General features: G+C 36.6%; 1 protein-coding gene across 4 annotated transcripts in view; it reads right to left on the minus strand.

Annotated features, from left to right (window-relative positions):
• Positions 1–23,306, minus strand: part of GSK3B (glycogen synthase kinase 3 beta) — a 197,797-nt gene that overhangs the window by 63,635 nt on the left and 110,856 nt on the right. For all 4 annotated transcript variants that reach the window (XM_040621305.1, XM_040621306.1, XM_008708193.2 and 1 more), the window contains exons 4-6: positions 17,464–17,574; positions 8,803–8,933; positions 5,297–5,403 (exon numbers count right to left, since the gene is read on the minus strand). In XM_040621305.1, the coding sequence (XP_040477239.1) occupies positions 5,297–5,403; positions 8,803–8,933; positions 17,464–17,574 (349 nt within the window). The remainder of the gene's footprint in view (positions 1–5,296; positions 5,404–8,802; positions 8,934–17,463; positions 17,575–23,306) is intronic.

Raw genomic sequence — 23,306 nt, forward strand, 5'->3', positions numbered from 1 at the left:
AAACTACAATGAGGTATCACCTCACATCTGTCAGAATAGCTAAAAAAAACAACACAAGAAACAACAGGTGACCGCGAGGATGTGGAGAAAGAAGTGTTACCTGCACTGTTGGTAACAATGCACACTGGTGCAGCCACACTGGAAAACAGCATGGAGTTTCCTCAAAAAGTCTAAAATAGAAAGAACTACCCCAAGTTCCAGCAACTGCAGCCTAGGTATTTACCTAAAGAATACAAAAATACTAATTCAAGGGGATACACACACTCCAGTGTTTATAGCAGCATTATCTACAATAGCCAAATTATGGAACCACTGATGAACGGATAAAGAAGATGTGCACACAAAGACACACGTATGCATATATACATGTATATATACACACATATATACATATATATGATGGAACATTACTCAGCCATAAAAAAGAACAAAAATCTTTCCATTTGCAAAGACATTGATGGACCAAGAGAGTATTACACTAAGCGAAATAAGTCAGAGAAAGAAAAATACCATATGATTCCACTCATATGTGGAATTTAAGAAACAAAACAAATGAGCAAAGGGGGCAAAGAGAGAGAGAGGCAAACAAAGAAGAGACCTCCAACTACAAAGAAAAAACTGATGGTTATCAGAGGTGAAGTGGGGGGGGGATGGGTCAAATAGGTGATGGGATTTAAGGAGTGTACTTGTGATGAACACCGGGGGTTGTATGTTAGTGTTGAATCACTGTATTGTACACCTGAAACTAACATTACACTGTATGTTAAATAACTGGAATTTAAATAAAAACTTTAAAAAAGACCAAAAATAGGGAAAATACTTGAAGAGGTCAAGGTTAAGACTAGAGAGAGAATCATTAATTTTCAAACTGTAAATTTTGATGCTGTTATGGCATATCCAGGTAGTAATTTGGATAAGAAGCTGACTATATATAGTATCTATAAAATAAAATTTATTTAAGTGTGAATTGCTTATTTTAGCCAACTAGAAGTTTTCTGTACTTAGTTTTTCAATAAATGAATTTTTCATGTTAAAAAAAAATTACAAGGTGACAGGAGGTTTGGGAAAAGAAGAAGAGCTGCATGACAGCAAAGGAAAATAAGAGATGTGAGAACGAGTATCAGGGTACATGAAAGCAAGCAGAGTCAGAAACCAAGCAGAGTCAGAAACCAAGCAGCAAGATAAAGAGAGAAAAAAATTGGAAATACAGATGAGGAAAGAAAAAAATGAAGTTGAGGGATAATAAGTCCAAATTTGGATGGGAATGTGAGATATGAGCCTGCCAGTGTATTATTTTGTTGTAAAATTAAAACATTTTATGGAAAAAAACCCAAACAAAATAATCCAGTTTTTTTTTTTTTAAAGATTTTATTTATTTATGTGACAGAGAGACAGCCAGCGAGAGAGGGAAAAGCAGGGGAGTGGGAGAGGAAGAAGCAGGCTCCCAGCGGAGGAACACGATGTGGGACTGGATCCCGGAACGCCGGGATCACGCCCCGAGCCGACGGCAGACGCTTAACGACTGCGCTACCCAGGCACCCCTAAAATAATTCACTTTTAAGTCAAAGTGGATGCCTCAATCCTGAGAGTAAACTTTTAAAATAATTTAATTAATAAAGTTTTAATAATTTATAAATAAATTTAATTAATTAATTAAAAAATAATTTAAAGTATACAATCCTGGCTTACCCAAGACAGTCCTGGTTTAGATTTACTGTCCTGGGATAATTACCAATAGCATTCTCTTTCTCTTTGAAAAGTATTACCAAATAAGAAGTTAAATTATATGGTTGATCTATTTATAGCCCATCATTAAGACTTTCTGCAACGAAAGGCTAATTTTCTGTTTCTGGATGCCTGAGATTCCTGGGTTTTGTATGAACCAACAATCAAGTGCTTCAGAAGATGAGCATAAATCTTTGCTGGGCTTTCTCATCTACCAGTAAGAAAGGAGAAGAATGGTGAATGGCATGGGGTCAATAAATAATTTAAGAGGTCTGATACGGTGAGATGCACTATCAAGAGGGATTAGAAATCCCTGCTCCAGTGACTAACTTTTTACTGACATAGGAAAATGATGACAAAAAATTTATTTAAGAAATTCAAGTTGATTTTGTCCAGTTCCAAGCAATGATAAACAAGACACCTATTTTGCAAACACTGACCAAAAAGAGCCCTCCTCGATATACTAGGTAATTGCTAAATGAAGCAAATATCGAAACCTGCTAAGAAAACTTTACTTCATTCAAAGCCACGTAATACTAACTCTTACGATGGAAGTGGAAAAGATATATATCTTCATTAATGTAAATGCTTTATTTTGATCTAAGTTTAAAAATATGCCTTTACCTAGCCTATTAGATGGAAGGTAATATTCACTCATTTCTTTCCTCTATAACAGAGAATAATTCATCTCAGAAGACAAGGCTGGAAAAACTGCAGGGAAATAATTAAATTTTCATTAAAAAACCATGGGAAATACTTTCTTAGGCTGGATTTAGGTACAAATATGGGAGACAAGGAGTAAACAATTGAAGAACACTTGCTTAGTGGTTGCCACAGACTAATAATCCTAAAATTCAGGAGGCAACTATATAAGTGGTCCTCAATGTTAAAACTCAGGCAAACTACAAAAATCAAGGTATTTATCATTTACTCTCTGGGAGATACCAAAATATCTTCTGTTCATACTAAATGGGACAAATGAATGATACTCTCCAAATAGAATAAAACAGGAGGTACAATAAAATAAGCACTTTGGCCCATTGACTTATCTGATTATTTGGGGATTTCAACCAAAACAGTGTTCTGCTTCATACTTAACTCTAATTCCTGGTAAAAGTGATCTTTCAAGACCATTTACTTTAACATATTTAATACACAGATAAGGAAATTGAGGCACAATAAAGATCAGGAACTTGTCCAACGTAAAGCTACTGAATAGCAGAGCTAGGCTTGGAACCCAATTTCAATTTCCAACCAAGAGACCACAGTCTTGAATAAATGCCTCACTGTCAGAGAATAACCAACTGCTTTTTCGAGGGTCTATAAACTCAGTTCTTTGTCCTGAAGAAGCCATTTGTCCTCTGCCATTTCTCAGTAAGACAATATAATCAGAGCCATCAGCCTGAGCTCTGGTTATATCCAAATAGGACAATAATCTACTCAGAACCACTACTCTTTCATTTCAAACATCACTGTTAAAAATATTTCTAAAATGTATCTGCATTAGTACACTTCTAAATACTTTTGTTTCTGTCTGTCTACAAATCATACAGAGTCATGAGAGGAAATATCCAAGTCTAAAAAGGGAGGTCAAATCCAGGCTTATTAGGATTCAAAAGACCAAAGTTGAATCAGTGGCATATGGCGAGTCCTAAGCCCAGGAAGTCAGATTCTGGTGTTAGGCATACAAAAGAGGCTACTGGAAAGCAGACACTCATAATATCCAGAGAAGTGATTCCTAATAGACGAAATGGACTAAAATGCTCTTCTTTTGCGAGATGATTCCAAAGAACTGCTAAGGCATATGGACATTTATAGCAGTAATGCACTCTTAAGCAGGTTACAAGTTTTGATAAACATGCCTTATTAATGTGTCAGATGATATGGTCATGACTTTTTAAAAAGAAGCAAACTGCATTTATTTTAGGTGACCCTGGCAAAACTCACCCAATGTCTGGTATGCAGATGATCAGTATCATATATTTGAATAAAATATAAAGCAGCTGAAAAATCCAACAACATTTCCAAAGATAAAGGGCTACAGTTTGCTCTTGCGGAGAGTCAAGTTAACAAATAGCACGAAACGAATACCATCTTATATTTCTATAGTACTTTCACTAATATTTTATATAAGCTTCACGGTCACTCAGATAGGTAGAACTGTTAGCAATCTCCACTTCATAGCTTAGCTAAGTAGTAACAAACCTAGAACTCAAATCTAGTTCTACTCCAACCAAAATGCCCTTTTTGCTATTTCTCATTTGTCCCTTAACATAGGCTATGTAACAGCCATGATGAAACTTTAAGCATTACACACACTTACACACACACACACACACACACACACACACACACACACACACGAGATTATACTCTCTATCCTCCAGTATAGCAGGTCTCAAAGTATGGTCTGCAGATCCCTGGGCCTCCTGGACCTTTACAGAGGTCCTAACGGGTAAAACTATCTTCATAAGAATACTAAGATGTTATCTACCTTTTTCACTGTATTGACATTTGCACTGATGGTGCAAAAGAAATGATGGGTAAAACTGTGGGTCCCTCGGCACAAATCAAATTGCTCTTGGGCATTTTGTCCTTTACACAAAATAAAAATGGTAATGTGTTTCTGTTTAGAGGCCTGTGTTCATATCAGATAATTTCCACTGGTATTAAAAGAGAAAAACTGTCCACATTCTGGTTTTTCTTAGTGTTCTGTAACCATGGTCATTCTTTTTGGTTGGTTGGTTTGGTATTTGCATGCTCTTGTTTCTGTTTTTGGACTAAGGAATTCTCTTCAGAAACAGTAAATAACAATAAAATAATTCTGACCTCCACCTGTACACCTAGCCTAAGGTTGCTCCTCCTTTCTTAGCTTTACTCTTGATGTGCAGCTGACAGTACTATGTTCACTTCTATTAGTGGGCTAAAATGGTGTAGAAGAGGAGGTTACTGAAGACTGAAGCAAATCATCCCTATTCAATTCATGCTATTACTAAAGATCTTTTGTGAAGACTTCTATAGAATCAGTGGGTTTAGCCAAACAAATGAAAAAGTCAGATGGTCTGGTCAATGATAACCTAACCCTAACCTGACTTAAAAGTAAATAACCAACTGGGACAGCACAGTGGGAATGTCAACAATATGGCCACCCTATCATTTTCATCATTAACATATGGATGCAAATTCTCCAACTAGGGATGAAGCTCAGAAGTTAGTATTTCAGGAGAATTAAAATTTTAAAAAAGAAAAGATACACTTAGGATTTATTTGAAATTTTATGTTAAAAACAAATATAATCATAGTGGAACCATGCAATCATAAAGGAATAGCTTTATTATTCTCTCGAAAAATCCCAGAAACCTTAATATGAAATGGTAAATATACCTTAAATTCTGAGACTTGAAATTTAAAATACTCTACACATTTTTGTACATCAGTCTTTAAGGAGAAATAGACTTTAGGTCATTCCTATTTTTATATTTAAGTGGAAGTATAGACTAGTAATACTAAATTACTAAAAACAAGATGTAAGTAATAATTGCAAGCCATCACATTCGTATTCAGTACTTACCTATACTGGAGGTATAATCAGTGGCTCCAAAGATCAACTCTGGTGCCCTATAGTACCGAGAACAGATATACGAAACATTGGGTTCTCCTCGGACCAGCTGCTTTGCACTAAAAAAAAAAAAAAAAGCATAAATTCTTTAAGTATAAACCTTAAAAGAACCTAAACTATCATTCACAACACTAAACATTTATCTAAGATTCACACAATTAAATCACACAACATGCAAAACAGAAAAATATGAACCATAACTACCTGACAAAAGAATCTTAAAATTTAAACATAAAAGTAATTTAAAAAAACCCAAAACGGTAGCTTTTAAAGAATGCATTTGTCAACTGTCACCTAAGGAAAAAGAGATAGAAAGTCATAAAAGGACAGGACAAATGCTGAATTTCTTGTTATCCTTTGTTCCTTGAATACTACCTCTAAAATATGAAGGAAGGGCAGGAAAAGTAACAAGTACCTCCACCCACCAAAAAGCACAGTAAAGGATTATAAGAATGAATACTTCTTACCCGATTTTTGTTTTTAACAGAAATTAATCACTCTCTTATAATTTGACTTCTGCACCAGAGTAAACATCCCAAGGCTTACCCAGTATACAATCTCCTCCCCGTAGGTCAGAGATGACTCACAGCCTCTGAATTCTAACTCTGCTGTTGTAAATTTAGTTACATGTTCTCTAATCTAACTTTTCTTCAAAATACGTTGTGGCATGTATTTTAAACATTAAAGTAAATTAAGATCAGTTTCTTTTAAGATGTCTCTCAAGATAATTTAAAGATACACTGAAATAAACTCCTGTAAAAGCTAACTACTTTGGTATATGAGGACAGCAAAGATAAATACAGGCAATAAACACAAACAACAAAATCAAAATAGTAAGAACATAAGTAACAAGGAAGGGGAAAATTTTGAGGTAAAGGTACAGGAAATCAGAGTACAGACAAATGAAAGTAGTCACAAAGGTTTCAAAGTTTGGGCTTTCTTTTCTTCCATTTATTTCTGGTCAATGATAACCCTCACCTTAACCTGTTCTTTCTTCCTTCACTACAAGTTTTGAACGGGGGAGGCAGTTTATTTTTAAACATTCTCCCCAAGTACTGACACACAGCACCAATTTTATAAATTAATAAATATCAATCCTTGTTTTTAGGTTGCATGAATATTAAGATACCTTTTCAGCTTAAGTGATTAAGCCTTTCTACTTTATAAAGGGTTTTCTGTATTACCAAGACAGATGCCAAATATATAGTCAGAAAATTCAGTCTAAGATAAAGAAGGTAATATTGGAAACTCCACATCCTGTAGATTTCCTCAATACTTGATGAAGCTACTTTTCTTCTCTTCAGATGAGTTTGGAAGGTACGTACATCCCACCCTCTGAAAGATGACAGCATCCAATATAATGACCACAGATAGTTCTGAGAAAGCCAAGCTAGCCCTTTAGCTACTTCTAGCCCTTGTTTCATCCAGTAAAAAAAATCACTAGAAGAGAGTAATACTGTTTTGTTCAAGTCACCACCAAACTGGCACTAGGAATCTAAAGTGTATCTAAAACCCTACTTGCCCAAACCAACTGTTAAAAACAAACAAACAAACAAACAAACAAAGGCAACTTTGTTATTTATTGGAGCTATTAAAAATGACCTGTTATCATAGAACTGAAATCCCTGTTCTAAATATATTAGAAAAAAGCAATTCCTATGTCCCAATAAAATGGTCCATAGCAGCAGTGTTTTGACACTATGGTGAGAACAGAAACTCCACTAAACTTGATGTCTCACAGTCTTTTTACAGTTCATACTAGTCAGTCACTGTCAGTGGGGAACCCCCGTAATAATAGAACTCATCTGATTTCAGCAGTATGTCCACTTTGTTTCATGCATCAGGTAAGGGTTTTGATTTAATATCCTTCAGCTTTTCTTATAGTTGAAGGAAGAGTTATAGCCTGCAAAATGAGCTGAATCCTACAACAGGTGTCTAAGATCAGTTAACTGTAAAAAGGGGATGGTCTGAAGGAGCACACCATCATGAGACTAAGAATTGACTCTGACAGAGCACATGTGCCTGTTTCTCTGACACACTCAAGAGACAGCCTATGGAAAATATATCTTACATTAAACCTAAAATTTAAACTGTGGGTTGATACAAAAGTATTACAAAGAGGTGGAAATAGAGATATTAGGAGATGTGAGTCAATATCTATAAAGAGCTGAACTGAAAAGGATTTGGGAGGATGAAAAAAATTGGAGAGAATCCAAGTTATATGGCAATGTATTAGGGACTCAGAAGAGAGAGACTAACCTAGGTGGAAGAAGGTTAACTGAGTTACATGAGGATATAAGCTTGGTTTCATGTTGAAAGGATAGATCAAAGAAGCACAAGATGCTGAATACTGTGAAGATAAAGAGGATGAAGTCTTATCACACAAAATAATATTACCAAGGAATTAGTTTAAGAAAACAAAGTGCACTGGACTTTGCGGAAAAGGAGAATAAAAGACTCAATTACAGAGGAAAAAGGAAGAAAACACTGCTACTAAGGTTAACATTGAAGTGAAAAGAATGCAGTAACGAATGCTAATATTTTTTTAAAAATTAGTTCTGGGGCGCCTGCGTGGCTCAGCAGGTTGAGCAGCAGACTCTTGGTTCTAGCTCAGGTCATGGTCTCGAGGTCGTGAGATTAAGTCCCGCCTTGGGCCCCCCGGCTCAGATCAGAATCTGCTTGAGATTCTGTCCCTCTGCCTCTCCCTCCCTACCCCCTGGCATCCTCTCTCCCCTCCTTTCTCTCTAAAAAATAAACAAAACCTTTAAAAAAATTAGTTCTTATTAAGAAAGGAATATAAACACATAATAAAAAATTCAAACAATACAAAGTACCATCAATGAAAAAGCAGTTTCCCAACCACACCATACCCCCAGTTTTCCTTCCTAGGGGCAGTCAATGTTATGGGTTTATTACATATCATTCCAGAAATAAATAATCATATATCTATATACACATGGCTATACTATGTTTTTAAAACACAAAAAGGAACATACTTTATATAGTCTTGACCTTGTTTTAATTTAATATTTCTTAAACATCATTCCTTTTATTTTACTTACATTCTTTTTAAATTCATAGAAAACCTCACTCTTTTTACAGTTGCATGTATTACATTAAATGTGTACACACTATAATTTATCTGGTCATTTTCCTACTGAGATTTATAAACAATGTTATGATAAAAATCTCTGTATATACACTATTTTAAAGTATTTCTAAGGAATTAATTCCTACGAATTAAAATGCTAGATAAAATACATATTTATAATTCTGACAGAATTTACCAAACTACTCTCACAAGAATCTGTAACTAGTGCATACTCCCTGAATAAGGACTACGATATTTTTAGACTGATATTGTGAAAGGCATATAGTTTTAAAAGAGCATATAGAGTAGGAGGGGGGTGGGACTGGGGAGGAGTGAAAGAAGGGAGAAGAAAAGAAAGCTAGCTTACCTTCCAAAGTCACAGAGTTTTAAGACAGCTGTATCAGGATCCAACAAGAGGTTCTGTGGTTTAATATCCCGGTGGCATATTCCAAAGGAATGGATATAGGCTAAACTTCGGAACAGCTGATACATATACAACTGGAAAAAAACAGTAAAAATTGAAGACTCTGTCCCAAATAAGTCAGAATCCTTAAGCAGTACATAAAGTAACAGATTTTCAGAAAAGAACATCACTCAATCTTCCTTTTAAGAGTTTCATGTCATTTATATATTAGCTAATTAAAGTTGCATTAACCATGTTATATTTGCACCATCCTTTAATAAATTAAAAAAGGAAATGTCACAATGTGCTTTATAATTTTTATTTTACTGACACCTTACCGCAAGCCTCCTAAGACAGGCTTTTAAAAAAAATAGATGGAAAACCCAGAAAGGTATTCCAGATCATGTGGCTAACAAGTAACAATGTTTAGAAGCCAAGTCTTATGTTTTTTTTTTTTTAAGGTTTTATTTATTTATTTAACACAGATAGAGACAGCCAGCGAGAGAGGGAACACAAGCAGGGGGAGTAGGAGAGGAAGAAGCAGGCTCATAGCGGAGGAGCCTGATGTGGGGCTCGATCCCACAACGCTGGGATCACGCCCTGAGCCAAAGGCAGACGCCTAACCGCTGTGCCACCCAGGCGCCCCAAGTCTTCTGTTTTTTTAAGTTCACCATTCTTTATGACAATTTCATCTTTAGAACAGTATTTTTCTGAGATGTCAGCCCTAGAGCTTATTGATACAGGGGACTGAGAAAACTCACATGTGAACTGAGAAAATCTATAATCAATGATCTATTAAGACATCAGTGACTATACCACTCTTCCTGTATTATCCTTCAGAAATAAGTAGACTTCAAAATGCCATTTAGGAACACATCCTTGCTGATTACTGACATCAAATTAAAGGAATATTTATTTCCATTCTATTATTTAAAAAATACACTAAGAAACTGACTCTGCATGGAAGAGAGACTCAAGACTCTAGCTGGGGAACACAGGGACTCTATGAAGAAAGTGAGTATATCTTAAACCTGTTTATCCTAAGGTTGGTGTTTAAATTTTTCTGACTACTCACCTTCTGACCTCTACCTCAAAGTTATATATCACGGAAAGAATTTTTGAAATGATTCAAATCAAGGTAACCAGTATCTTGGTTAAAACAACGACAAAGACAGTCAAAGTTCAGAAGAAGTGCTGATAGAAGGCACCTTCAGAGCTACTGCTAAGACTTATTAGTTTCTTGAAGTTAATATGAGGCCTACTTTCCTTCAAAAAGGCATGGATGAAAACTACAGACAGCTGAATTTCAGTACATACAGCTGAATTTCAGTACATCCTTAATGTTATACTGAACTAAAGCTGGAAAAGTTTGTCTTTTTAAAAATGAAGCATGATGTAAAATGTATAAATGAGATCTTCGATAAGGTCAGCATTTTGTCCCCAAAGTTAGAATTAAGGGATTTAGGTATCCATATAACTCTTTAAAAGCTTCCTTAATTCTATCACAGTATTATTGTTCACAGAATCTATCTCCAAGTCCTAAAGCTTACTCTGAGAGTTCTAAAAGTTTAATTTACTACCATTAAGAAAATAAGCTCCAATAAGAAATTAAGTTCAGAGGCATTAATTTACTAAAGGAGAGATTTTACTAACTCTATGTCAGGGCACTAATGTCTCTGGGTCAGCAATAATCAGTGGGGAAAAAAATGTTTTCTTTGTCAAAATTGCTTAAGAGCTTAAATAAGGTTGAGGTGTCTTTTTACTACATTCATTGATCTGAAAGATCTACTCTGTATCCATTCTTCTCACTTAATCTTTTGAAAAGATAAAGAAGAAATATACAATTTCATATCTCTTTATTTTGTTTTTGACTCTGTAAAAGCATATTTATAGGAAAATGGAGAGGCCTTCTATACTCTAAAGATAGCAATAACAATAACAAGAAAAATAACTTATCATGTGCCAGCCACTATTCTAAGTGCTGTGCATGTATTTTCATTTAACCTTTATGTAATAGGTACTACTATTATTTTTATTTTACATATAAAGTACCTGAGGCACAGAAGTTAAGCAATTTATCCAAATCAGATACTAAATATTCTATAGTGGCTTGGGTAAGTATACCTCTTTAATAATGATTTCTGTATTTTTTCATATTTTTATTCTATTAAAGTGTAAAAATGTAACCATTAAATAGCTTGATCACTAAATAAAAATAAGAATGATAAACTCTTAGAAACTCAAGAGATATTTAGCACATTTTGAAATTCAAGATTTATTTAATATGTACTGTCAAACCAACCCTGTTTTACTCTTTTGTTTATTTAATTCTTGCAATCACTCTGTGAGATGCACATTTATCCTCATTTTTATAGGCATGGTAACTGAAGCCCAATGAATAGTTTGATCAGTTATAAAGTTATCAAATCTAACTCAAGTCCAATGTTCTTTCCTCTTTGCTACTAAACCTGTTTAAAACAAATAACAAAATAACAATTCTGTTTATGATTCACAAAAATGCAGTCAGCTTTCTTGTACATTTGGACCATGTTCTTAAATCTGTCTTTTCAATTAAAAAAAAATTCAAGTTCACAATGATGATTTTCCTGGCATCTGTTTCAGACTTGAATTCTGAAACCTACTTAGTTATAAAAGATGCACATCGAAAAGCAAAGGTGCTAAAAACGTCTTAACTTGTATATTAACCACCATCAACTACAAAGTGACCTGTACTATAAAAACTGAAGAAAGGTTTGAAACAATAATATAATATACTCAACTTCTCCAGAAAAAGTGAAAAAGTGGACATCAAACAATTATGAAGGATTGCAGCTGCCATTCTGATGACATGTGCGCTAAACAAGTCCTTATTAGATGGTGAGGTCCATGAAGGCAAGAGTATATGTGCTTATTGCTTTTACTTCCATCTCCCAATCCAGTATTTTTCACAGAAAATAGTTTTTATAAAACTAGGTAGAATGAATAAGTGAATGAGATCAACTTATCAATTTCAGATAATGTTTTTATCTTTTTTAGACTCTTAAACATAAGAACAGATTTGTGTCGTAAAAGAACAACAGGCCAACAGCTCAGACTCTGGAAGGGCTGTGATTATATAAAAGAACCATCCTTTTCCCACAAAGCAGAAAAAGGAGTGTTAGATCTTTCTTTGTATGCCGACTTCAGTACGCACAATAACCTTACTTTGTTTTTTACAATACAGGATGCCAGGATGGAGATCTCCTCCAAATATATGCTGTCAAAAACACAGAAAACATTGGGCGCTGGGTGGTTTAGTCAGTTGACCATCTGACTTGGTTTCATAATCTCAGGATCCAGGGACTGAACCCCACGTTGGGCTCCCCACTCAGGACAGAGTGTGCTTGAGATTCTCTCCCTCTCCCTCTGCCCCTCCTCTCCGCTCATGCCTCCCTCTCTCTAAAAATAAATAGAATGTTTTAAACAAAACAAACCACAGAAAAAACAAGACTCTTCACTACAACATTATTTGTAATAGCAAAAACAAAAACACCTGAAGGGAAAACAATACACCATTAATAGGTGACCAGCTGAATAAATTAGGATACAGCCATATAATACCCTAATGTGCAGCTATAAAAAGAAAGATGGAATAGCTGTGTATCTATATTAATAAAGAGTGATCTCCAGATATATATAGATATATAGATATATATAAAGATTTTATTTATTTATTAGAGAGAGAGAGAGAGAAAGGAGTGTACAAGCAGAGGAAGCAGGAGAGGCAGAAACAGGATCCCCGCTGAGCAGGGAGCCCAACGCGGGGCTCGATCACAGGACCCTGGGATCGTGGCCTGAACTGAAGGCAGACGCTTTAACTGACAGGGCCACCCAGGCACCCCTCCAGAATATATGTTTAACTTTAAAAAGTATGATGGAGGAAAATGTACATATTATGTAACCATTTACATAAAAAGGAGGTAGAGGAATAACTATATACATTTGTTTATTTTAAAAATGGTAGGACTATAAAAAATTTAAATATTTAACTCTGGGGGAGAGAAGAAATAGGGTGGGTAGAAGAAACAGGTATAAAACTCAAACTTATTTGGGGCGCCTGGGTGGCACAGCGGTTAAGTGTCTGCCTCCGGCTCAGGGCGTGATCCCGGCGATCTGGGATCAAGCCCCACATCAGGCTCTTCTGCTATGAGCCTGCTTCTTCCTCTCCCACTCCCCCTGCTTGTGTTCCCTCTCTCGCTGGCTGTCTCTATCTCTGTCAAATAAATAAAATCTTAAAAAAAAAAAAAAAGTTAAACTTATTTGACTGTATTCCTCGTTTTGTAGATTTTACTTTGGAACTATGTAAATATTTTATATTACTGTTGACATAAAATTTAAAGTAAAATTAATTTAAAAAATGTTTTTAAGAGGGGGTGGGGCCCAAGGGAGTGGGAGAGAGAGAATCTTAAGCAGACTCCATGCCCAGCAGGGAGCCTGATGTGGGGCTCCTCACAATCCTCAGATCATGACCTGAGCCAAAATCAAGAGTCAGACTCTTAACTGACTGTGCCACCCAGGCACCCCATTAATTTAAAAATTTTTGAATGCAATCTATAATACAAGTAAAATGAAATAAACAAAGCTTGGGTCGCCTGGGCAGCTCAGTCGGTTACATGTCTGCCTTCAGCTCAGGTCATGATTCCAGCGTCCTGGGATCAAGTCCCACATCGGGCTCCCTGATTAATGGGCAACCTGCTTCTTCCTCTCCACCACTTGTGCTCTCTCATACGTGCTCCCTCTCTTTCTCCCTCAAATATATAAAATATATATTAAAAAATTTAAAAAGCTTAATGAGGCATAATCACAGAGAGAAATACTCAATGTTTTAGGATAGAAATTTTACTGTTCATACCTAATAAAATATACCACGGGAATAAAAAGAAATGCAAAGAGATCTCAAATTACTTTCACTTGGTGGTGGTAGTGTCAGTATTATTATTCTAAGACTATTGTACATAGAGTGTAGGACAGAACAAATAATTATACTATCATTGAAAAATGGAATTTTTTAGTGTAAGAGAAAGAAAATATTAGATGTAAGATTGTTAAACACCCCAATACTGAATGAGCAATGTCAATAAATATTAACCTTTGAGATAAATTATCAAAATATTTTCTAGCTCTGTCCACTAAAAAACCCAGAAAGAGTAACCAACCCTGTAGCAATTACCACTCCTAACATCCAGACTGTGGTCCCTAAATATCATTTCTCACTAAAAGAGTAAGGTCCTCCTTGAAGAAAAGAGTGATTCCAAGTCTGGGGAAAAATGTGTAAGATGAACTTAGAATACTACCATGCTAGAAAGTGAAGAAGCTATCAAACATTAGATTACTGAGACTAAAGTTTTAAAACAAACATACAACAACAAAAAATACCTTGTTGGTCACTTCTGGAGGAAGTTATGAACCAACTAATTATTATAAACTTTGGTAAATAAAGGGATATAATCAAATATATATCCTGTATTTATTATATAAAATGCACCTCGGGGTAATCAAATAGTTGACATGGGAAACTATATCAGCTTATAAATTTTTTTGGTTAAAGATTTCATTCATTTATTTGTTTGCTTATTTATTTGAGAGGGAGAGAGAGAGATAGGGCGAGTAGGGCGGGGGGCAAGAAGGGAAAGGGGAAAGAATCTCAAGCAGACTCCACGTGAAGAGCAGAGCCTAATGTAGGGTGGATCCAATGACCTGAAGCCGAAACCAAGAGTTGGATGCTCAACCAAGTAGGACACCCAGGCGTCCCCCAGCTTATAAATTAAGGAGTAATAACATTAGAATATCCATATTTTATAACCCTTGATAAATTAATGGATTTAGGCAATGATCAATGGTTACAAGCATCACAAAAAGACAGACATTATGTTCTTCCTTAGGAAAGCACTCAACAATACATACGAAGTAGTCTTGAATTTTATAAAAATGTATCTAATCACGAATTTGCAGGAAATACAGAAGACAGAGCAACATACTAACACTACAGTAATCTAATCAGCAAAATTCAGACCAAGAAACTACACATCAACTGACCCAGTTTCTTTAATACTGGAGTTTAAGAGAGAGTGGTCTATAAATTAAAAGAAACATTAGACATCCATCAGCCAATTATAATACATGGACCTTACTTAGATCCCAATTCTAACAAAGAAACTTAAACACACACACACACACACACACACACACACACACACAAGGAATAAAAATAGTAGATATTTAATGGTATTAATGATTTATTATTTATTTGTATAGGTAAAGACAATGGTATCGAAACTAAGCTTTTAAAAAGAAAATCCCTATCGTTTACACATATATACTGAAAGAGTTACGGATGAAAATAGTACCTGTGATTTGCTTCAAAATAAGGAAGTGGGGAGTAGATGGTGGTATATATGAAACAAGAGTAGCCATGAACTGACCATTGCTCAAACTGTATAATGGGTACATGGGGGTTCATTATTCCATTTTCTCTTTTATTTCTATGTGAAATCTTTTTTTTTGTTTAAGATTTTATTTATTTATTTGACAGAGATAGAGACAGCCAGCGAGAGAGGGAACACAAGCAGGGGGAGTGGGAGAGGAAGAAGCAGGCTCATAGCAGAGGAGCCTGATGTGGGGCTCAATCCCATAACACCGGGATCACGCCCTGAGCCGAAGGCAGACGCTTAACTGCTGTGCCACCCAGGCGCCCCTCTATGTGAAATCTTTAATAGTAAAAACAAATGTTTAGAGTGACCAAAGAAAAGATCCTGAAACAACTAAAATTTTTGTAGACAGATATAGGAAAAGAAAATCATTTGACACATTTTATGTTAAGTGGTGGGAAAACTGGCTCAGCTATGGAGCAATACAGATCTGCTAGGAGGTAAGTAAACTTGAAGGGTAGATTCAACAGAGATAGTACTAACAACCCTCTCTTGGGAATTTTGCCAATTCAAAAGAATATGACCTATCTAACCACTTTGATAACACTATATTTTTTTCTTGCTTTACAGTTATTTGCGTAATCTTTTTTTCTCCTTATTAGAAGAGGAATAAAATATTTTATTAAGCTTCACATTATTCTGCAATCAGCATTTGTTTGCTGAATTAGAGTTGAAACAAAAAACTGGTCTAGCCACTGTGAACCTCTTATTAAATGTCCACAACATGTCGTTTTTTAATCTAGTGTTAAGATCTATTACTTTTATTTTACAGTCCCAAAAATGTTTTCTCCTATGTTAATTTCACCTTATAGAACAACAGTGCTATATTGTGAGCAGGAAAGAAACAAGTACAATTTTATCAACATGGGAGCTAAGTAGAAAATAGATCAGTAACTCCCCCAAAGCACTTAACTTAGTGGCAAAGTTGGGTCTCGAAACTAGGTCTTCAGGAACTAAATCTAGGGTTTCTTCTGCTTCATAAATCCATCACCATTCTAAACTGCGAAGTTCAAAGATTACTTTAAGAGATTTAGGGACTTCAAAGGGATATTCTATTGTGCAGTTTACCCTTGAATAGGACCCTGCTATCTTAAAACCAAAATAAAGTACTAAAGTAAATATGTAGTACAAAAACTATGTCTTTTAGTTCCTACTATGATCAATTTAACCACCAACCTCAACCAAGTCTGATAAGTCCAAATAAAATTATACTGGAATCAGATTTTTAAATTCCTAGCACTGAATTCAATGGGAATCCTGACTCCTTGTCATAATTATCTAGCTACCAAATTTCTGCTTTGGTACCCATTTTATTACTATAAAGTTAAAAATTTTAACTATTAAGTAAAATTTAATACTCAATCTGAGAACATTTAGTCAATGCCATTTTATTTTCTAGAGTCATTTCCATAAAGCATAAAATGCAAAAATTATATTTAGATTAAGGTAGACTTTGAAACTTAACACCTCATTTTCACAATGTCATAGTTAAAAAATAGTAATCTGTGTGTCAACCATACTTCAATAAAATTCTTTTTAAAGATCTGAACAATCTAATAACAATAAAAATGACAACAATGTTTCTAATCAGGGATCACAACTTTAATCAGAATTATGCTGGATAAATTCCTAGCCACTTTCTTATGAGTTCTTTCACAGATGACATTAGGTACTAAAAATTAAGTAACAACTTCATAAAGTCTGTACATATTTAAAATTATAGAAAGTTTAAACTTTAGCTACAGTTACGGTATATCTATAAATGGCAATATAATGTTTAATCTGATCATATATATATTTTATAATTTTATATGATAATGCCTGCTCCTTTTTCAGTCTATGCCATAATAAGGGTATTAGAAATTAAATAAAAAGGTGTCACGGCCAGCAAAATTAAAATCCACAAATGTCTGTGAAAAAATTCACTTTTCAGAACATGACAAAATATCTTTAATATGAGAGTCATGAAAGTTTAAAAGGTAAAGGTTTCATACTTTAAAATTATACAAGAATTTAATGAAGCTCTAGCAATACCAACTTTGCAGCTCCCCTCGCTCCCTGGCATTATATGCAATAATACAGTTAAAACACATTCAGCACATTCCTTGGCTCATATTACGTACTTTTTAAAATGGGAAATTGCTCCACTTTTACATACCTTGACATAGATCACAGGGAGCGTCTGTTTGGCTCGACTATAGTGTCTGGCAACTCTGTATACTGTTTCCGGAACATAGTCCAGCACCAGATTAAGATAGACCTCATCTTTCTGAAAGAGTTTATTAAAAACAAACAGAAAAACAAAATCAGAAACTAGTCTTTTAAATATCCAGAGTAAAATCTCTATACATTTAGTTTCACTTATTCACATTTTTAAGATTCATGCATTCAATTTTAATTATACAAAATTAATTCAGAATATAATCATAATAGTAAAAACAAGTCTACTGTACCTTTTTACTAATAATTTCATGGAAAAAACCAGCCATTTCAATTTGCTAAGATTCCCAATTATATTTAAGCTATTATTTTGGTAATTAGATTTTAGAGGATCTCACCGGTCACAAAATTTCCTATTTTCTAGTTTGAGAATCAGTACCCTCATATCCTATCAGGAAAGCTGTCATAATAGTAGAGTGAATACTAAATTGGGAGCAAAGATTTCCAGCCCTTGCTCTTCCACTAACTAATGTATGCAAGACACTTAATCTTTCCAGGCTTCAGTTCCTTCAACTAGAATATGATTGGACTAGATGTTCTTCAAAATTTCTCTAACCTCTACAAAAAAGATGCTCTGGTTATCTGATAGTCTATAATTAGTAGAATAACCACTTGTCTTCTACAAGTAATTGAAAGAAAAAGAATAATAAGGCAGCGAGTTACCATACTCACAAGTTTATTGCAGGTCATATGTTTAAACATCCTTTCTCAGCAGCCTAAAGACACCAATCCAAGATCAGTAGATAGAAAGAAGGGAATTCCAACTAAATACCAAGTTGGAAAGAGGAATAGAGCGCTACTTTTACTCTGTTCATGTGAACAATATAGGTAAACTGAGGCAGAAAACAAAGTTGAGAATCACTTCAAGTCTAGAATTGGCTACTGAAGGGGAAAAATCTGTAGGTAAACAAACTTTCACAGTCTTCTCAATTTGAAATCATGTTACCTACCAAAATGAAGTGAAGAATTTCAATTTTCAGCATTTATTGAGCATTTTCTATATGTCAGTAGCCACTGCAGAGGAAGTAAAGGTGGAGGTATAAAAGAGACGACATCTAAATTGAGTATGAAAGGAGCATTTAAGGCATAGAAAAACTACATTCAAGATGCGGGGTCAATGAAAACAGCAGAGCTCAGGAAACAGTTTAGTGAGATGGCATGCCATTGACTCTACTACCTTTTCATTATCCCTCTCTCTTCCACATTCTCCTCTCTTCTCTCCATATCCAGCTTAAGTTACAAGGTCTACCATTACCCTGATTCTCTAACACGTGGTCAGTAAACAACAACAAAGGCCTGCTGCCTGTTTTTATAAAAAAGTTTTATAGGAACATAACAATGCTCATTCATCTAAGTATTGTCTATGGCTGTTTTGGGGAAGAGCCAAGTAGTTACAACTGAGACCATAGCCTGCAAAACCAAAAATATTTACTATCTGGCCCTTTATGAAAAAGTGTGCCAAGTCTGCTCTAGCATATATCCTTCTCTTATATCATACCTGTTTGATAAACCACAACCCTGGTTAAATCCAGCTGCCTATTTATTCCATGTCTGTATCCAAACTGCTGAACACGGCTACAAAAACTGTGCTGCTTGGTTTCACAGTAAATTCATCATCAAGAAATTCAATTGGCCCAACAATCATATATTTGCCTACTCTATTCACTTTCCCCAAGTACTTCATTTCTTCTTTTACTTTGCCTCCAATACCTGTTTTCCCATCCTCACCCTCAGCTGATGACCTTGCTTGTACCACTACATGTGCCTATCTACAGCATCTAACCCCATATGCTCCTCCTTCCCTTCTCTAACTAGGGATAAAGTGACTAAGCTCCTTTTTAAGGTAAACCCTGCTACATGTAAAAAACAATGATACTATTCTGCTTTTCCTAATCACAACCAACACTTCAGTTATTTTCCTATCTCTCTTCATTAATTATTCTCTCTCTGTGGAAGCATTACAATCTGCACACAAACTCACTGTTATTTCTCCCATCGTTAAAAAGAAAACTCTAACTGCACTAACTACCACCATATTTTCTGCTCTCCTTTAACAGTAAAATTCCTCCAAAAAGGTGTCTAAATGGACATTCCCCAATACCAGTCTCTTCTAATTCTCTCTGAAACTTATTCCAAATAAGACTTCAGCACCACTGCTCCACCAGAATTGTTCCTTAAGATCAGTAATCTCCTTGTTGCTGAATCCAATGTCAATTTTCAGTCATCATCTTATCTCTCCTTTTTACTTGACTGAGCACTACTGTTTAACATAGTTGGATCATGTTCCCTTCTTTCGAATACTTGCTTTACTTGGGTTCTAAAACACTATATTCTTCTGGTTTTCATCCTACCTCAAAGACCACTCTTCTTGCTCTCCATTTCTGGCTCATTCTATTACCCTTTCTCTCTTAAGGAATGGAGGATCCCAGGGCTCAGTCAGATTTCTGTTCTTTATGTAAGCTCACTCCTGTGATGATCTCATCCAGTCAGGTGGTTTCGATAATACTCTACATTGATGACTCCCAAATTCATATATACGCTGGACCTTTCTGACTTTAACTCCAGACTAGTATGTCAAATTGTGTACTTGACATTGCTCAGGCCAAAAACCTTAGAATCATAATTCCCAACCTCCTCTTTCTCTCACACATATACATACACCAAAAAAAGTATTAATGGTTCTACCTTTAAAATTTACTCAGGATCCAACCATTCCTTACCATCGTCACTGCTACAACCCTAGTCTGAAACACCATCACTGCTCACCTGGATTATTGCAATGTCCTCTTAAAAGGTCTTTCTGCTTCTACCTTTACCCCTTTGGTCCATATCAACAAAACAGAAGTTAGATGCCAGCTCTTCCACTCCACCTCATCAAGATTTATTCTTATAAGTCGTCTACAAGGTCTTCCACACACACTTCCTTATTTCTCTGTCCTCTACTCTACTGCTGCCCCGTTGCTTGCTCATCTCTACTGACAATAGCTTCCTGCTGTTTCTTGAAAACATTTGGCAGGCTTTCCCATTCAAGGCCTCTATACTGATCACTCCTTCAGCCTGGAATGTTCTCCCCCTTCAGATATACACACTGCTCACTTGCCTCAACTCCTTCAAATCTTTGCTAAAATGTTACTGCTTTAGATGGCTTTCCCTAATTGGGCTTTCCCCAATTTCTCCACCCCACACTCCTACCTGCCCTCCCTACTTAATTTTTCCCCATGATACTTATCATTTTCTAACCACATAGAAAATGCTGCTTCCCCCCAACTAGACTAAGCTCAATGAGAGGTAAGATTTTTGTCTGTTTTGTTCACCATTCTTCTCCACCTAGAATACTGCCTAGCACACAGTAGGCACTCAATAAATATTTGCTGAATAAATTAAGCTCAAAAGCAATGAATATTATTTAAGAATTAGGATGGCAGTTTTACAGGTCTGCTTTAACTCAAACAGCACTATGAAAAGTGAGTATGGAGAGGGGGTAAGACGGAAGGTGACAGTGAAAACAGTGTGAGCTTCCAGAAACCTCCTGCAAGTACCCAAGACCTAAACTAGGGCTTAGGCAGTAAGGACTGAAAGAAAAGGGAGGTTGGGAGGGGCAGGTATATTGGTTACCTAAACATCAGAATAATAGAGAACCTGAGAAACAAAAAAATTGGATTAATTAAACAGTCTCTAAACTTGGGCGACTGGGCAGGTAAGGAAACAAGGAAAGCATAAAAAGGAAAAAAGGTGTGAAGGAAAAAGTTTTAACTTTTACTTAGTGGATCTCGGATCTCAGAACATTTTAGGTGGCTATGCTCCACAGGTAGCTAGAAACACAGGTCAAGTCAGAACAAAGAAAAGAAGAATGGAGTTATGTCTAGAGATTTAGACAATAGCTAAAACGATGAGAACAGCCTCACTCACCTCAGAAGAATGTGTACAGTAAGAGAGTGAGAAAAGACTGAGTGTGGAATCCTGGAAAACACAAACTTAAGGAGATTACATTAGGGGACAACTTTGTAAAGACTAAGAAAGAGAACTAAGAGGCACTTTTTAATGCCTTGCTTTTTAGCAAGGAAATTTCAATAATGACGAGATGTGGAACAGCGAAGTGTTTCACTGGCAGGAGATAAGGACTGAAAAGGTTGTTAGATCTGGTATATCATGGTTCAGTGATGGTCCTGGAAAGAGTAGTTTCAGACCATGGTGTCAGTAGCAACCAACCTATAATGAGATCAAGAGTGTGCAGATGACAGGTGAGGAATACGAGGCAGCTAATTTAGTTTGTTCTTACAAAATCCCTCATGGTGAAAGTAAAAAGAAAGCCCAGAGCTGGTAACTTGAGGAGAGGCAAAATCGAAGAGAGACTGTAGAGAATTGTTGGTGTGTTTTTCATTTTATTTTTTAAATGGCTAAAAGAGACCCAAATTTATTTGTAGGCTGAATGGATAAGGATGGAATAAAAGGATGGAATAAAGTGATAAGAAAGGAAAGAAAAGGGATAACTGATAAAGCAATGTTCTAAAACATCATGAGAAATGAGAAACAAGAACACAGAGTAGTAGACAGTGCAATTAAAAGGCAAGGTTAGCATTAGTCGCACAAAGTATGTAAGGCCAAACTCTGATAGTACAAGTTCTGTGACCACAAGCAAGTTACTTAACTTCTTTCAGACTCAGTTTCCTACAAAATTATGCTAACAATGGAGGGGAGTTAAGATGGCAGAGGAGTAGGGGACCCCTTTTTCAGCCGGTCCCCTGAGTCGAGCTGGATAGGTACCAGACCAGCCTGAATATCCACGGAATCAGCCTGAGATGCAGGAAGATGCATCTGGATCTCTACAAATGAACATCTCCAGCGCTGAGTATTGAGGTTCGAAGCAGGGAGCCGTGAAACCGTGCACAGATTGCGGGCGCCAGGAAGCGGTAGCCACCTGCACGGGGGAGCGGGTGGACTCGCCAACGGCACCTGCGAGAGAGCAGACTGAGACCGTGAGCTGGGGAACGCGAGCGACCAGACTGAGGGCCGGAGCTTCAGAGCACGGGGGCAGCTGGCAGCTGGCGACTGGTGGTGTTAGAAACACAAAGGACAGAGACGCGCTGGCCCTGGAAGTGAGGGCTGGGACGCCGGGTGTGGGGCACACATCCCGGGACGCTGCAGGGCTGAGCATCACCAACAGTAACAGAGTTAAAGTGGCCAGAACATCAGTGGAGAACGGTCCGCGATCCCTCTGTTCTGAGACAGAGGCTGAGATTCGGCCACTGCTGCTCTGACTCTCATCTCAGCCACAGAAAACCGCCAGGGAAAGCCGCCAGAGAACTAAAGCCTGGAAACACCGGCCCACAGCGTGCCCTTCCCATCCCCCCTCGCAGGGGACACAGAGACTCTACCCAAACAGGGTTGCCTGAGTATCGGCGCGGCAGGCCCCTCCCCCAGAACACAGAAGGCAGGCTGAAAAATCAAGAAGCCCACAACCCGGGGCACCTGGGTGGCGCAGTCATTGAGCGCCTGTCTTCTGCTTAGCGCATGATCCCGGCATTCCGGAAAGGAGTCCCTCATCGGGCTCCTCTGCTGGGAGCCTGCTTCTTCCTCTCCCACTCCCCTGCTTCTGTTCCCGTTCTTGCTGACTGTCTGTCTCTCTCAGATAAATAAATAAAATCTTTAAAGAAGAAGCCCACATCCCCAAGATCCCTATAAAACAAGGGGCACGGCCTGGGACCCAGTCAATAATTTGGGCTCTGGACAACCCCGCAACCTCTCCTCATCAGAATGACAAGAAGGAGAAGCCCCCCCCCC

Source organism: Ursus maritimus, unplaced genomic scaffold (assembly GCF_017311325.1).
Source record: "Ursus maritimus isolate PB19 unplaced genomic scaffold, ASM1731132v1 scaffold_4, whole genome shotgun sequence".
Classification (NCBI taxonomy): domain Eukaryota; kingdom Metazoa; phylum Chordata; class Mammalia; order Carnivora; family Ursidae; genus Ursus; species Ursus maritimus.